Consider the following 17,854-nt stretch of genomic DNA (forward strand, 5'->3'; position numbering starts at 1 on the left):
TATGTTTTTATGATAGTTCTGTATAGTTGACAGGAGTTTTAAAAAAATCCATTAAAATATTTGATATATTTATTCTGCTTTTATTCTGCTCTCCCATCTTGTATTACTTACAGATTTAAATGTTAAACTAGCGATATTACGATTTAGTATGTCCCATCTATAAGGGGATGCAGGAAAAAACATGTAAAATTCTTGTACAATATTAAAAAAATGAACTGTTAGTTTGGCAACATCATTTACAAGTAAATTTAATGAATGAGATGCACGAGGTACAAAAAACCTCTAGAATTTATTTTCCTTAAATTTACAATTTATGTATCCGTTATCATAAAAATTTGTCTTTCCACTACTTTCCCATGACTACAAATATTCAAGTACAAAGTAACTGGTTTCGACTTATTTCTACTTAAGAAGTAGTTAAATAATTAAGAGATTAGGGAATTAGGGACATAAATAAAACCCTGCTGAAAGAGTCCGAATTTTACCTAAACAAAAGCTTAACTGAACCAATCTCTAGCCGAGTACAGTGGGGACTGATTTCTTTGTAATATTAGATGTAATAAAGACAAATTTTTCCAGTTCAATGATAGTGACCGAAAAGTTGTAAATTTTGGAAATTTCTATGGACACCTGGTCCTAAAACGAATTAGTTAGAAAACAAACGACAGACAATATATTAAGTTTAACATATTTAGATTTTTACAGCTATTGTGAGAAACGTTTAAAATTTACAACAACCCTGTCGCGTCCTTTGAGGTATACTAGTGATGTGACAAAAAGCACATTTGATATTGACTGGTTTCGGCACCCTCGGGATTTGGCAGCCCATATGCATGCATGCACTGCACACCTACCAGGACTGTCTCTGATTCCATCCATTAGCCACTTGTAGGGAGCAATTATAATTAACTAAGTTGATTGTTTTAATATTTAAAAAGTAAAGAATATTTTATGTTATTTTTATGTATGTTTCTTTACAAAGCTTTATTTAATTATAATTTTCTTTAAAAGTATATTCATACAATTGAAGAATATTTTGTAAACCAGGTATGTATATGAACCACATATTTTATTTCACCAAGTAAGTTTTTATAATTTTATTTATAATTTTAGCCCTTATATCATGGCTAGCAATTCAGAATGTAATTGTGATATTAAAAATACATTTAGAGAAGTCTACAGTTTTTACTGACTTATCAAACAAACGAATACGAATGGACCCTAGACCATCACTGACATGCAATGAACTAATTGCCCCTGGAAGTTGGCTTCTTACAGAAACACAGCTTCCCTATCATCAAATGTCATGGCACGCCACTGCCATGACATTTGATGATAGGGAAGCTGTGTTTCTGTAAGAAGCCAACTTCCAGGGGCAATTGATGATAGGGAAGCTGGAGAACATGGTTTATGTGGAAACTATGGTCAGGGAGTACTTCTGGATAATGTATAAGAAATTGTGAACATCTTCCAGAATGGAATAGAACAGTTATGAAATTGTTCACATGCATCTTTGCCTATGAAAGGTGTCAAATTGCTGGTGTCACATTCTTTCACTGAGGAGCAAAAGGAGATTTGTGTGGCTGGGTATTGTGAAAAGACTGAAAAATTTTCAATGGAAACATTAAAATGTTTATGGGATATCATTACTGGAGATGAAACATTTATCAGTATGAGCCAGAAACCAAGTAGCAATTCCAAATTTGGATTTTTCCAAAGAGGAAATTTCTCTGTAGGTGAAGTGTCAAGATGTGTTGGTCAGTAAATGGTGGCCAAATTCCTTGGAAAAACTAGATACATTTGCATCATTCCATTGGTGGTACACTACTGTTTGCTAATCAAAGTCATTAAGGAAATTTGCAAAAAATGGTCAAAGTCCAACTATGAAGACTTTATCATCATGACAATGCATCTGCTGACATGGCCACAAATATCAAGTTTCTGAGTCAATGGTACAACTTGTAACCCATCTATCCAATAGTCATGACAACTTTCTTACAACTTTCTCTTTCTAAAACTGAAGAAGGACCTATATGAACATTGTTTTGGATTGCCAGAATAAGCTGTAAGTACCTGCAGAGATCAGTTGGTGGTAGATGAGTGGGCCATGTGTTTTTAGAAGTGGTTTAACTGGATGAACAATTGCATTCAGCATCACAGAGACTACTTTGAGAAACTGAATAATGTTGATAAGTTTTATAAAAAAAAACTTTTTGTGTATGTGGAAACTTTTAGAGTGACTCTTGTATAATAAATAAAAAATTATAAAATATCAAAATTCAATAATAATTAAATTTATTTCATATTTCTAGAACCTCCACCTATTATTTCTAAACCTGAGAATATGTCTGCTATTCCTGATAAAACTGCTATATTGTCTTGTGCAATTTCAAGTACAGTACCTTATAATGTTACTTGGTTTAGATTATATATGGATAGAGCTGGATATTTTCGACAAAAGTCTATTAAAGATAATTTACGATTTAAAGTTCAAGAAAATTATTCTTTGGTAATTCATCATGTTGCAAATGATGATGAAGGATGGTATAGATGTATCGCAACAAATGAAGGTGGATTTAATAGAGAACAATTTTATTTTGCAGTGCAAGGTTAGTTTATTTATTATTATATGCACTTTATTATGACAATAATTATAATTTCAAAATATTCTTTATAAAAATATTTTATAATGTAAAATTACCTCACTTTTTAAAATACTGTTCATAAGTGTTTTGAAGATTAATTTAATATATTTTTTTTTTATCAAATAAAAGTTAGCTTAGTAATATACATCTTTAACAGTAGGTGAATTTTGTAGATGTGTGTAAGAACACTAACATTTAATAAGTGAAAACTATATCATAAAACTATAATATGTAGTTTATTTTATCTGGTGATATAAGAATAAATGATATTAGGGGAGGCCTGAATAAGGACATGCAAACCTACATTCATCTGTATTCACTATGGGTGTAGACTAGTACTGTGGATGAAGAATAAACTTTTAGATATTGAATATACATATGTGCACTTGTCAAATCTTTTTGCTGTAATTATTTAAGTTTATTTATTTATTTATTTACAAAAATAAGAGAGTTTTGGCTCCTTCCTGGTTACTGTACTAATTTTATTATTGTCAACTAATTCTGTATCTCTTTCAAACAGATAAGATATTTTAAAACAGCATTAGTTAAGTAAAAAAAATAACATGAAAAAATAATGAATTATCTTTATAACGTCTTACATGTTAGCAAGCATTAGTGGAACAAAATTATTGCAAAGACAATATTTATCTGAAATGAAATACAGAAAAAATTAATTAAAATAAAATTAAGCAGATATAAAAATTAATTTTTAGAATTTTATAGAAATTATTCGGTTTGTTAGTTAATAAAATTCTTATTTTAGAACCTCCAACTGTGACCGTTATTCCAACGGATCCAAAATTTACATCTGATGATTCCATAAATATTACATGCTTAGTAAAAGGTTATCCTAAACCTGAAGTACAATGGGTATGGGATAAGAAATATGACAGGATTATGCAAGAAGGTCGAATGCACTTAGACAAAACTTCTATAATTATTTCAAGAACTCATCCTGATGATGAAGGTCATTATCAATGTAAAGCTACAAATTCAGCAGGAACAGATTTGAAATCAGTTTTTCTTCAATACATAGGTAATATTTAAACAAATATGCAAGTAATTTATTAATTATTAGTGTTATATTGTATGGATTAATTTTTAGAGGCTCCTGTAATAACTTTGCCAGAGAAACATATTCTCATAAGACATGGAGATGTTGCTACACTGAGATGTATCGCTGAAGGAATTCCATTACCTAGAGTAGCTTGGTTTCATGGAAACATTGAAATTTTCCCTACATCTTATATCCATCAAGATTCAAGTGGTTCACTCATTATAAATGGAGTACAAGAAACTGATGCAGGAAATTATACTTGTTTAGCTATAAATGAAGCTGGAGCTGCTGAAGAGAGTTTATACTTAGATGTTGGCTGTAATATTTTTTGTTTTATTTTATTTAAATACTATTGAAACATAAGTGATCATGTTAATTAACTTAAAAATTTTAAATGTGTACAGCTGCTCCTGTTATAGTTCATGGTCCCATAGATACCTCAATAGATATAGGAACTAGTGGAAGTATACCATGTTCAGCAAGTGGTCTTCCATATCCTTCAATAATTTGGCAAAAGAAAAATGGAGAAAATTTGATGGAAAATCCAAGATTTACCATTCATTCTTCTGGTAGTCTGTATATACATGGTAAGAACTTGCTATTTTTAGTGTTAATAGTATAAACATACAACCTCATACACTCACTAATGCACTTGAAGTCACATATGTTTTCAGTCATTTAAATGATCATCATCAAGTGCACCAAACCACAAATTAGAACATACATGGAATATTGTAGTGAGTAGGAATCGACAAGGTTCAGGCTCACCGTTGGTAAGGAGTACAAGGGCCGTACCAAAAAAAATCAATTGAATGCAAAACAATGTTTATATATCTCACAAGGATTTGACAATTGACACACTAGTACAATAATTACTAAGATTACAACGATACTTAACATAATAACAATATTAAAAATATATACATACAAGGCAAGTACATGCTAAGATCACTGACACATTCATTGAATCTAGTACAATCAAAACACGAATAAAAGGGCAAACGATACGTAAGTATGAATTCCTTCTTTAACCAACAGTTTTTCCACTCTGGGCACAACCTTCCTCTCGATGCAAGTGGATTTCCCTTTAGCTCCAAAGAACAAAGACACAGTCTCTCTCGCCACTACTCTTCTCCTTTCCCCACTAACTGTTGCGCTCAAGACCTTCTCACCTGATTCCTTGAAGCCTTCCTCTCATGTCTTTTCAACGAATCCTCTCACGAAAACCCAAGAGAAGGTGCTTGCACATGTTGTACTTACCTTTTTATATCCCTCACCATTGGGGCTTACTCTTTAGTCACGTGATGTCATTACAACCAACCACGAGCCAGTGAGTGGTTGCTGAAGGAGGCACACAACAAAACAGAATGTTTTACAAGTAAACAGGTATTGCGACAACAAAAACTGATACAGAACTAAATTGATATATAATTACAAAAACCAAAAAGAACAATTTAGTGACAGAGCACTACAACATATAAAGAAGAATGCATATTATAAAACATGGTCATTTAGCACATGCATGTGTTTGCTATTAAAGCTGTTTATTATTGGAAGTTTAAGGTTGTTTGTACATTTTTATCAAATTATTTCATCAGGAATATTACAATTTGATTTATATGATATTTTTTAGTGGTAAATAAATTTATCATTATGTTGAAGGGTAACTCTTCATCTTCTAGTTTTTTTCTCTTATGACTTATATTTATTTCTTTTTAGTAGTTTTAGCTATTGTTCTATTTTATGGTTAATTATGATGAAGGATGAATAAAATTTTAAATTTATAATTTAAATATTTCAAATTTATAATTTAAATATTTCATTTTAATTTACTTAGAAATAACTAAAGATGATGAAGGCTATTATGTTTGCATCATAGAAAACCGATTTGGACGTCATATGTTAGAGGCTTTTGTTTCAGTTTCTGGTATAGGTATGTTATATTAAAATTAATTTCTTATGTATAATTGTAATATTTAAATCTATTTATCAAATATTAGAATATTTATTGTAATTATCAAAAATTTTCTTAATTTTTTTTTAGTTCCTCCAGCGTTGAAAGATGCCGACGAATTGGCAGCTGTAAAAAAAGGTGAAACAATTTTTCTTCCATGTGAAGTTAACCAGGGTAATCCTCAACCAATTATATATTGGCTTTGGAATGGAAGAATTATAGAAAATGAACCAGACATAGAAATATATGCTAATGGTTCATTAAAAATTGAAAATGCTGATGATCATCACCAATCAACTTTCACATGTGTTGCTTCTAACATTGGTGGCAATGCAACAAACACAGTAATATTAGATATCCAAGGTATAGTGCTTATTTTTTATTTTTATATGATATCTAAAGAAATTATTTATTTGATACTTTTTTCATTAGAGCCTCCTACTTTTATTGGTGAAATGAAAGAAGACTATGTTGCTGTTGAGGGTCAAGATATTTCTTTACCCTGTAGTGTTATTGGCAATCCTAAGCCAGAGATTACATGGTTTAAAAACAATATTCCAGTCTTCATAGATGATGTACAGTTTAAACACTTACCCACAAATGATTTATATATTTCAGAAGTTAGTGAAACAGATGTAGGTCTATACACTTGTGAAGCTATCAATATTATTGGTGCAACAAATCAATCAATCAATTTAATTGTTCATGGTAAGTATCCATTTTATGTTTTTTTAAGAATTTTAATGAATTATTATTATTCATTTAAAATGAATGCTTTATGAAATTAAAGTATAAAATTTGCAATCAAATTTATATTTAATTTTCTTTTATAAATTAATATAAAAGAATTTCATATTTTAATAATATATCACTAAATGTTAATTATTTAACAGTTCCTCCAAAAATTAAAGCTTCTCAGACTGAATTTACAACACTAAAAGGTGATCTAGTTACTCTTCCTTGTGAGACACATTCGATACCAAAAGCAGATATTTTTTGGTATTATAATAAATCACATATTCCAAATGATGCTCAAATACTAAGTAATGGAAATCTTCGTTTCAAATCTGACTTAAATCATGCAGGAGATTATTTATGTCAGGCTACAAATATTGCTGGAACATCAAGTAAACTGTTTACAATAATTGTTTGGAGTAAGTATTAATAAGTATTAATATGTTTTTAAATTCATTTTAAATAGCTTATGATTGTGGATAACTGACTTATTTTAAGAAGGATGAATTAGCCACTATGTTACTTGGCTGAATTAATTAATGCACCTTTTATTTTTAAAGAATGTTAATGAGGAGACTGGCATCAACACAGTATATGTCAGATATACCAAAAGATCCTTGACAGACACTCATCAAATGTAAAGATGATATTAAAAAAGGAAGATCTGCTACAGTTTACCTTTTTTTTCCTCACAACTTTTCAGAGGCAGGCAGGCAGTCAGAACCATATCTTACCTCATTCTTTACCCAATATTGTATAGAAGTGTGAAATTTATAAAGACTACATCACTAACACATATTTAAACAGCAGGGACAAGATCTTTTTTTCCCTGATTGACAATATCCCCTTAGCCTTTTGCATTAATCATCACTATCATAGTCTACTCTATTAGAGTCTATCCTATTTTCCTTCTTAACTGACACTGGCATTCCAATTTCAACTTGCCATTCCTGAAGATGACTCATTAATAGGGTCAAATACATTAACATTCATTAAATGTCATCTACTGTTAATGATGCACTGATTAATTCAGCTAACTAATTTTAAGAATAATCAAGACCAATTTCAATTAGCTGCATGTTGTTACTCGTGTTCTAAATTGCATGTTACTATTCATATATTATAATTCAATAATTCATCGGCCGAAAAATAAATTTTTGAATATATATATATATTCAAAAATTTATTTTTAAATTGAATTAATTGAAAAGTTGAAAAAATTTCCACTTATATCAGCAAAGTCTTTTTTAATTAATGTTTATACTAAAAAAAAAGTGGAAATTTTTTCAACTTTATCTAAATAAATTACTTATTAATTAAATGTGTTATACATTTTTATAATTATTAAAAATATATTAATACATTTTGTCATTGATTTTAATTACTAATATGAATGAAATTTGTATTCTCATAGTACCACCAAGTATAAATTCTAAAGATTCAGAAAACATAACAGTTGTTGAAGCTGACCCATTGATCATTAATTGTCCTGTTAACGGTTATCCTCTACCTTCAATATATTGGGAAAAAGATGGATTACCTCTAGTTGAAAATTACAATATTGATATAAAAGAGGAAACATTAACTGTAATTTCAATGAATATAAATGATGGTGGCAGATACAGTTGCATTGCCAAAAATAATGCTGGAACTGTTACAAAAGATTTTTCTGTGTTTGTACATGGTAAGTTAATTTTAAAGTAAAATACAATAAAATTGCTTTTTTAGATAGTCAATCTTTATACATTATCTATGACCTGATATTGGCTTAAGACAGGCCAGAAATGTTTGTCAAATAAATATTTTTGCTACCTGAAAATGCAGTTTTATCTTATTATTATTATATAGTTTATTATTATTAGTTTAAAAGATTGATTTTTAAATTTAGAATTATTATATTCATTTATTGATTCTATTGGTCATAATAAATTCTATTAAATAATACTAGATGATCTAATGAAAAGTTTACTTGTGAGGAGTAAACTTGGCTATGTTTGCTAAGGTCCTAAATACAATGTTTCAATAATAGTCTCCTTTCATTGGTAGAGTATACAAAACAAGAAAGATTGAATTAATTTGAGAAATTGCATTGTATATGCTAAAACATGTCATTTGACATACATTATGACATGAGATCTGAATGAAATGTCAGTCTATAAAGATCAGACAGAATGTCTTGAAGAACTAGTTTATTAGGTAGCTCTGATATAAGCAAAATGTTTATTTTAGGAATGCATGCAAGCATTTGTTGCTATTATAATGTTCAGTTAAGGAATGACAAAATTTGATCTGGTAGACTACTGGTTGGGCAATGTTGGTTTTAGGAACTCAGCAATTGTGAATCATCTATTCTTATTATTATATTGCTATACATCACAAGAAATTAAAATCTTGAATATGTATTTACTATGGACTCAAATAATAACATTTCAAAATCCTGACTGATGTCATCGAGTCTACTTTTTATGGAAATATTTGCTTGATTACTTTTTAATTAATATATAGTTGGTTTGCTGTATGTTATATTAACAATGTAAATTCGTCTCTGTAATCCAAAACACACGCTTTGGTAGATTTTTCTCACAGCAATTTCTGGTTAGCAAATTTAACTTTTATTTTTCATTGAACTACAAATATATTTCGGGTTGGTATAATATACTCCAACCCCTCTTCAGTGCTAGTTCAAATAAACAAAAAGTGTTAAAACATGACTATGTTATATTACATTAAATGAAACAAACCAAAAAACACTTACATTTTTTCATTAAGTACACAACAAAAACTGTTTCTTATTTTGCTTTTTCACAAATTAGGAGGTAGGAGGGTAGACCGTTTACAAACATCAATTTATGTTTTAACTTAAATACTATGCATACCATATTAATATGTAAAATACAAAATAAAGATTGCTATAGTTTAACTCGAAGGAAAAATTGATACTAAGGACGGATGAATTCAACGTCTGTTCTCCAGATGTCCAGTCTGCAAGGTGGGGACTTTTCACTCCTCTATCCCCTGACCAAGTGATCTCTTCCCCTGGTTCTCCGAATTTATGACCATTGCAGATGTGGGGTTAAGGGGAGTGGTACACACAAACTTTTAAAAATTAAAAAATCAAAACATTTTAAAAAAATTAAAATATTATTCTTTCCATTTTTACATTTTTCATTACACATGGGTGTATAACAGACACAGTAAAAAACTATTGACACAGTAACAAAAAATCCATACGTATGTAAAAGCTATTGATACACAAACAACAATTTCATTATACCAGTATTATGGAAATTTACTATTACCAAAAAAATTTATATCATGTTTAAACATAATAACAACAATTAACTCGTTTTAGCGCCATCTATTAATTCATACCACCGGTGATAAATTTGCATACCTTCAGAGGAATTTATTAAATTATTTTTTTGTTTCCTTATTTCTAAATGCTCTTTAAATTTCCTTTTATAAATGTCTTTTTCAAAATGTAGAATTTTTATATTATTACGGTTAATTTTACAATTATTGTTATTTGTATGATCAAACCACGGGGAGTTATAGTACTTCAATCTGATGGCTGCTTCATGTTCTTTTATTCTAACATCTAGCACACGCCCTGTTTCACCTATGTATATATATGGATTCAGACAATCACATTCTAACCTGTATACAACCCCAGCTTTTTTTAGGCAATCAATTTTATTAACACTAGTAATATTTATGTATCTGTATATATTCTGTGAAATTTTATTGGTCAAAGATGGGGCCAAACAAATGTTATAATTTTTAAGGCTATTACTACAATAATCAAAAATATTCTGAATGTATGGAAATTTTTTATATGTTTTTTCATTCTTAAATTTCGTATTATATCTGTTTTTTAAGTAGCATGTTTTCCATTTAGTAAGGATAAACTTTGGGTAATCATTCATTATAAATTTTATTTCTAAATCTTTAAGTTTGGTGTTTATATTATGGTCATCGGTTATGCGTGTATATATATTTTTTAATTCCATAAAATAAGAATTCTTTTTCATATAAACTGGGGTATAAGAATGATAATTTATAGTTTTATTAACATTACAAGATTTTTTATATGTTATGAAATTATATTTAACAGGGTTATTTAATATAGTTAAATCAAGGTAATTAATTTTTTTATTTACTTCTTCTTCAATATCAAACTGAATGTCCTTATTTATATTATTTATAAAGTTATGGATAGTTTCTTTATTAGTTAAATTACTATTATATATGATCAAATAGTCATCCACATATCTCATTATTAATTTTATGCCATGTATTTCACTTATTTTTTTATCAATATCGATCATAACTAATTCAGCTAATTTTGGTCCCATCTTTGACCCCATGCTAATACCATCTAGCTGTCTATAAAATACATCATTAACTTTGAAATAATTGTTATAGTATGCAAATTGTATTAAGTCAATCAAATTATTATGTATATTAAGTTTACTTAAGCTATTTTCTATTAATTTCCATTTTATACTGGGATACATATTTTTTATGTCTAAACTCATTAGTTTATCAGAATTTTCTTTTTTCAATTTTTGTATTCTATTAATGACAGTATCAGCATTTTTTATGCTGTATACAGAGTTTTCAAAACATTTTAACTGTTGTTTTATGTAATATTCTAAATTATAAAGAATGGAGTATTTGAAATCAACGATGGGTCTAAATTTTTCTACTTCCTTATGAGTTTTTAACCTAATATTTAGAGTAGGTATTCTATTATTATTGAAGTCAAGAATGTAATTTTTTTCAAAATTACTTATATTATTATTTATGTAACTTTTTTTGATCAAAGTAGTTAATTGTTTTTTTATACCCTCATATGGGTTAACATCCAATTTAATATAAGAATCATTATTAATTTGATCAGACGTTTTTCCGATTAGGTTTACATTATCTATAATTACTAATTGTTTTGTTTTATCTGCCTTTATTATCCTAAGATTATTTCTCTTGAAAAAACTTTTAATATAATTAATGTTATTTTTGTACTTTCTAATTATATGTTTATTTTTCTGGCTAGTACCTTTCTTTAAATTTTGGATTATGTTACTAATTAAATTACTTTTATCTTCTTTTTCAATTTTTAAATCTTTTATATTTTTATCAATATTCGCCATCATATCTGTTGTAATATCAACAACAGGCAGATTATAATCTAAACCCAACGCCAATATATATTTAACATGACCTGGTATAGGAGTTTTAGAATTATTAACAATTAGATCATTAATCCATTTTTTCTTTTCTTTATTCGTTGGGTATGAAAATAATTTCTGTAATTTGACTTCTTTTCTATATCTATACTCATTGGCTATACCCCTATAAGGGTTTACTTTATAATTAAATCTATATAGTAATTTACGTATTTGATATTTTAAATTATTCCATTTCCTATATTTAAATCTAATAACAAATTTTATGATCTTACGTTCTATTTTCCAGATAGCATGTTTTGGTATAATGTCCCTTATGGATTTTTTCAATTTCATGGTACTTGGTGTAAATTCCTCTCTAAGAAAACATCTTAGGTAATTCATATCATGTTCCAACATTTCTGCCTTCTTCGTTAGATCAGCCACCCTGTTGTCCATTTCTATTTTCTTTAAATTCTTTAATATATAGTTGGTTTGCTGTATGTTATATTAACAATGTAAATTCGTCTCTGTAATCCAAAACACACGCTTTGGTAGACGTATCTCACAGCAATTTCTGGTTAGCAAATTTAACTTTTATTTTTCATTGAACTACAAATATATTTCGGGTTGGTATAATATACTCCAACCCCTCTTCAGTGCTAGTTCAAATAAACAAAAAGTGTTAAAACATAGTCATGTTTTAACACTTGTATGTTTTAATTGTATGTTTTAATTCGGAGAACAGGGGAAGAGATCACTTGGTCAGGGGATTGAGGAGTGAAAAGTCCCCACCTTGCAGACTGGACATCTGGAGAACAGACGTTGAATTCATCCATCCTTAGTATCAATTTTTCCTTCGAGTTAAACTATAGCAATCTTTATTTTGTATTTTACATATTAATATGGTATGCATAGTATTTAAGTTAAAACATAAATTGATGTTTGTAAACGGTCTACCCTCCTACCTCCTAATTTGTGAAAAAGCAAAATAAGAAACAGTTTTTGTTGTGTATTTAATGAAAAAATGTAAGTGTTTTTTGGTTTGTTTCATTTAATGTAATATAACATAGTCATGTTTTAACACTTTTTGTTTATTTGAACTAGCACTGAAGAGGGGTTGGAGTATATTATACCAACCCGAAATATATTTGTAGTTCAATGAAAAGTAAAAGTTAAATTTGCTAACCAGAAATTGCTGTAAGATACGTCTACCAAAGCGTGTGTTTTGGATTACAGAGACGAATTTACATTGTTAATACTTTTTAATTATTATTATAATTTTTTGAACATATGTGGTCTACCCATTGACAAAAACTAATGTGTTCCTGCTGTTTCTGTTAATTAATGAATCATGTGTAATTTGATTCTAATGCTGTTGAAATTTACTTCCTTTGTTCAAATTATTCTTTTTCTGTTTAAGTATATCATAAAGTTCCACTGCTCTTCACAAGTAAACTTTATCTTTGATTACTCTGTAGAATGTAATACATTAGTAACTTGCATGAGTTAGTTCATACTTATGCAGTCCAAATGATTTAGTTTAAAAGCTAAAGTCAAGTCTGCATATTGAGATGAACTTGAGTTTTAGATAAACCGAAGCATACAACTTTATTAGTTGCATGCTTCAGTTTATCTAAAACTCAAGCTGTAGTGCTTACTTCATTAAATTAACTACTGTATTACAATTGCAGTAAGCAATTGATCATTTATCAGGGAAAATATTTTATTTGTTATAAACAGTTATACTGGCCATTATCTGTAATTTTACTTTTAATGATGACATAATGATCTCATTTCATTATTTTATTAATTTTATAGTTTTCGAATTCAGATAATTAAAAGTAATTTTTATCAGTATACAGGACAGGATATTCAATAAGCCACATATTAATTATTTTACCTCACTGTTAACAGTCCTTTATGTTATGCTTAAATTTTTATTTAGTCATTTTTAGTGTTTTTAATCTGTTGTTGAAAATTAGTATAATATATTTAATATCCAAATATCTGCAAAAAGCTATTAGATTGCTTCTTTAAAAATACAATTTTCTACACAATATCTTGTTTAACAATGAAACTAAAATCAATTTTAATTCTTAAATTATTTACAGCAGAAGCCTAGTGTAAACAAATATTCAGCTTTTTTTTAGCTTTATTTTAATATTATGAGCCTTGAGAATTCTTTGTTCTAAGAAAGTAAAATTTTACTCTTATTGCCTTGAGAAATGACCATTGGGCTCAGCCTTAATAAATGCAGGCCCATCTTGGATCATGAAAAACAGCAATCTTTTAATTAACAGTTAAACAAAAACTCAACAGTTAATTAAAAGTTAATATAATGTTATTAATTCTAAAATCTGTAGTTATTCACAACATGAATGACCATTTTTTTTAGAATAATCATTTTTTTTTGTGGTATTATAAGTTTACAATAAGGTTTCTTGAATGGTGTTCAATTAGTTCAGTTATCTTGAAGCCAGCCCTGATAAGCATAATAAAAATCTAAGATAAAAATATTAATTCATACAGACTGTTGCCATATATGAATTTTTCAGTTTTAAAAATTAGGTTTCAATTATGATAAATTTTATAGTAAAAACATGTAAAAATTATAAATAAATATTTAATGTTTGTATTTAAAATTATATTAAATAATTAAAATGCCTCAATGTCCTTTTCTTACTAAATTATAAATTTTCGTCTATAAACAATCATTCACTATTATCAGGAATTATTATACTAGCCAGTATAATAAGTCCTGATAATAGTGAATGATTGTTTATAGACGAAAATTTATAATTTATATTAAATAATTTAATTTATTTAATTGGTGAAGTGTTTTATCGTTGTTTAATTTGTATAGTTTCATTTTCATAGTTCCTCCTATTATAAATTTTAAAAGTGCAAACTTGGTGACTGCAGTAGAAGCATCAGATGTTGTTTTGGACTGTAAAGCATCAGGAATTCCTCAACCAGTAATAACTTGGATAAGAAATGAAGAAAATGCTTCTGGTAATTTTTAGTTTTCATAGTCAGTAAAATACATGTAAATATGTGATATTTCTGTTGTAAATTACTTGTATTAGAAATATATATTGAAAAAAAGGTCTTTTCAATAAAATTGGTCAAGTTGTTGGATTTAATGTTGTTTAATTTCTCTTAAATATTGTCAACAGTAACAAATCTTATATGAAATGAAAGAGCAACTCAGCAAGTTTACTTCATACATTGCAAGTACTCAATGTGGACACCCTTCATAAAAAAAAAATACACATCTAACGTATAGTCACATTCCTGCCACAATTTGATTCTTGGGACAAACTTTTCCTTTGGTGGCCCAAGGTCTAACAATTTCACCTCATATAATTTATTCTTGTGGAGATATGTAAAACATTACTTGTGTACAGCACTGCTACTTAACAGCATGCTTGAGTTAAGATATAGGATTGTTGCATCTTTGAATCCATCTTACTAGACAGAGCAGAGAAATTAAACAGCCTTAAATCAATGAAAAAGTTTAAAGTTCTTAAAGTTTATTTAAAAAATGTTGTAAATAATTCTTGTTTTATGTTTTTTATCCTATTTAAATATTTCAATTTTTCAGATAGTAATTTTCAACCAGTTGTAGCAGAAAATAATTCTCTTTTGCTTTTTGATGTATCTACTGAAGATTCAGGAGTATACATATGTTTTGCTACAAATTCTGCTGGGAATGACAGTGTTACTATTAAACTTAATGTCTATGGTGAGTTTTAATTTGATTTTACCAAGTTGATAAAGTCTTTTAAATTTTAAAATAATGTAATTTAATTATTTTCAAAATCAAAATAAATAATACTTAAAATTATAATTTACAAATGAAAATACAAAGCTTAATATAACATATAGAAAACTGCATATTATAGATCAAAATATAAGACATTTTGTAGATCTACTTCTCATCTCTATGATGCCATCTTCCCTGCTTTATGTACAGGAACAGTTAAATTAGGCACTTGTCTTACAGCCAAATGTTCTTTCAGATACTAACTTATCTTTTTTTATTTGAATTTTACAACACCCTGTACTTACAGCTTTATTTTATGGCAATACAAGTAGATCAAAATAAGTAAAAACAAACATTGTTAACATTAATATTAATGTGATAATTATTAATCACGCAACCTTTAGGATGATAAAGCACATTTAGCTAGAGCCATGATTTTGCTATCACTTAGAAATAATGATGACAAAACAAAAAGCATAAGCAACTAAATTCTATGATAAAATATGGTTTTAGAGGAATTTTATAATTATTTTCTTTATTTATTTCAGTTCCTCCTAAAATAGATAAAACCCAGGTTTCAGATAATATTCAAGTGATTGAGGGAGAATCTGTAACTTTACTTTGTCCAGTATCTGGCACACCACTTCCTCTCATTACATGGTATAGGAAGAACAGCACATTGAATATTCCTAATTCTAGAATTTCAATTTTAAAAAATGGACAAATTTTGACAATCAATAAAATTAGAGAAGATGAAGCTGATATGTATACGTGTCAAGCAATAAATGAAGCCGGAATTGAAGAAATGAATATTTCCGTACAAGTTTTAGGTAAATGTTACAAATCAGTAAAAAAGTATTATAATTTTTAGTTTGATTTATCATAGAACATTTATTTATGAATCCAATTGATAATTTGTTTTATTATTATATTACATATTGTTCTGTATTTTTCTTCCCATTATAATTTTAATTTTTTTTGCTTTCTTTTTTAATAAAATCACTTAATTAGAAATTGATGGCTGGATGATTGAGGTGATTAAGGCATCAGCCTACCACTCTGGGGACCTGGGATTGAATTTGGCAGTTTGAAAAACCACTGGAATTTTTTAGGGGTGGTCTGTCCCAGGTACATCAAGCCTCTCATCAATCACATCCAGCCATCTCCATTGTGGGCCCTGCCAAAACCCATGATGGACATGATCAACAGGTCATTTTAATGCCCAGAGTCAAAAATGAAAAAACTAATTAGAAATTATTCAAAACACTAAGATTGATTTAAGAATTAATTTATTTTTATACTTATAAATACAAATATTGTATCAATTTAATTAATACGTTTTTCTATAGTTCCACCAAAATTTGTTATTCAAAATCATATTTCCGTCTTATATGTCATACAAGGAGATACCTTGACAGTAAATTGTTCTGTAATAGGAAACCCGAAACCCAAGGTAATTTATTGTTTTTAATATGTAATAATGAATAAATGTTGATGATGATAGCAAATATAGTAAAATAGATTTACTATATTTATTCCACTAAAAATTTTGATTGCATATTATTTGCAAATTCAGTACAGTAATACCCCAAACTTACGCGATAGGTGAGACTGAGTGATAACCACGTAAGATGAATTCGCATAAGTCGGGGTATAATTTCGCAATTTGTGTAAAATTTAAGTTGGATGTATGTAAGCTAATAAATGTTCTCGTTAATCTTATCTCGTCTTTTCTCTGAGAGACTCTATGTGGTGATTTCTTGTAACCATGAACGGTTACAAGAAATTATCACATAGAGTCTCTCAGACTCTGGTTACTCTCAGACTTGTAACTGTGATTCATGTTCAATTCTGAACTGAAAACTCAGAGTTTCTAATATTGTAAAAAAGAATTTTTGTTTATAGAAATTTCTGCAAGAATTGAATGTACTACTTTTGAATGTATTGAACTTTATAGATATATTTTATATATAATATCATTTTTATAGTAGAAGAAAAGGATAAAATGACTCCTACGTTTCCAATAGCACATGCAACAAACTGCACAACCTTTTATCTTTCTCTTCTACTATATTGGCTTCATCAAAATCCCTGTAAGCACACCATTTTTTATGTTTTTTATGTACTCAGACTCATGGTTACAAGAAATCACCACATAGAGTCTCTCAAGTCTTCGTAGATATAACAAACACAGAAATAAATAACACAAAATAAATTGTAGCTATGTGTCGATTCTGTGCAACACATCCGAACATGTAAGCTGAACAATAGTGTTGGGGGAGTGAGTAATCAAGAGACAAATTGACGAGATTTGAAAATCACGTAACTCCAGGTTTGCGTAAGTCGGGATAGCGTAAGTCAAGGTATTACTGTACAAATTATATATATTTAAACATTCATGATATGTTTAAGGATTATTTTTCTATAATTTATTAAGATATCAGTGACTATCATGAATTAAATGTATCTGTTTTGACATCTGGATAGATAAAATTTTGATGATAAAAATGTGACTGTTTTTGGAAT

General features: G+C 28.2%; 1 protein-coding gene across 4 annotated transcripts in view; it reads left to right on the forward strand.

Annotated features, from left to right (window-relative positions):
- Window positions 1-17,854, forward strand: part of LOC111622972 (hemicentin-1-like) — a 69,507-nt gene that overhangs the window by 36,574 nt on the left and 15,079 nt on the right. For all 4 annotated transcript variants that reach the window (XM_023365443.1, XM_023365444.1, XM_023365442.1 and 1 more), the window contains 13 exons: window positions 2,313-2,609; window positions 3,409-3,681; window positions 3,751-4,020; window positions 4,107-4,289; window positions 5,540-5,635; window positions 5,747-6,019; window positions 6,089-6,364; window positions 6,550-6,810; window positions 7,806-8,075; window positions 14,440-14,574; window positions 15,167-15,307; window positions 15,877-16,158; window positions 16,678-16,781. In XM_023365443.1, coding sequence (XP_023221211.1) covers window positions 2,313-2,609; window positions 3,409-3,681; window positions 3,751-4,020; window positions 4,107-4,289; window positions 5,540-5,635; window positions 5,747-6,019; window positions 6,089-6,364; window positions 6,550-6,810; window positions 7,806-8,075; window positions 14,440-14,574; window positions 15,167-15,307; window positions 15,877-16,158; window positions 16,678-16,781 — 2,861 coding nt within the window. The remainder of the gene's footprint in view (window positions 1-2,312; window positions 2,610-3,408; window positions 3,682-3,750; window positions 4,021-4,106; window positions 4,290-5,539; window positions 5,636-5,746; window positions 6,020-6,088; window positions 6,365-6,549; window positions 6,811-7,805; window positions 8,076-14,439; window positions 14,575-15,166; window positions 15,308-15,876; window positions 16,159-16,677; window positions 16,782-17,854) is intronic.

This window comes from Centruroides sculpturatus, unplaced genomic scaffold (genome assembly GCF_000671375.1).
Source record: "Centruroides sculpturatus isolate CEXI.00-Female unplaced genomic scaffold, Cexi_2.0 scaffold289, whole genome shotgun sequence".
Lineage (NCBI taxonomy): Eukaryota > Metazoa > Arthropoda > Arachnida > Scorpiones > Buthidae > Centruroides > Centruroides sculpturatus.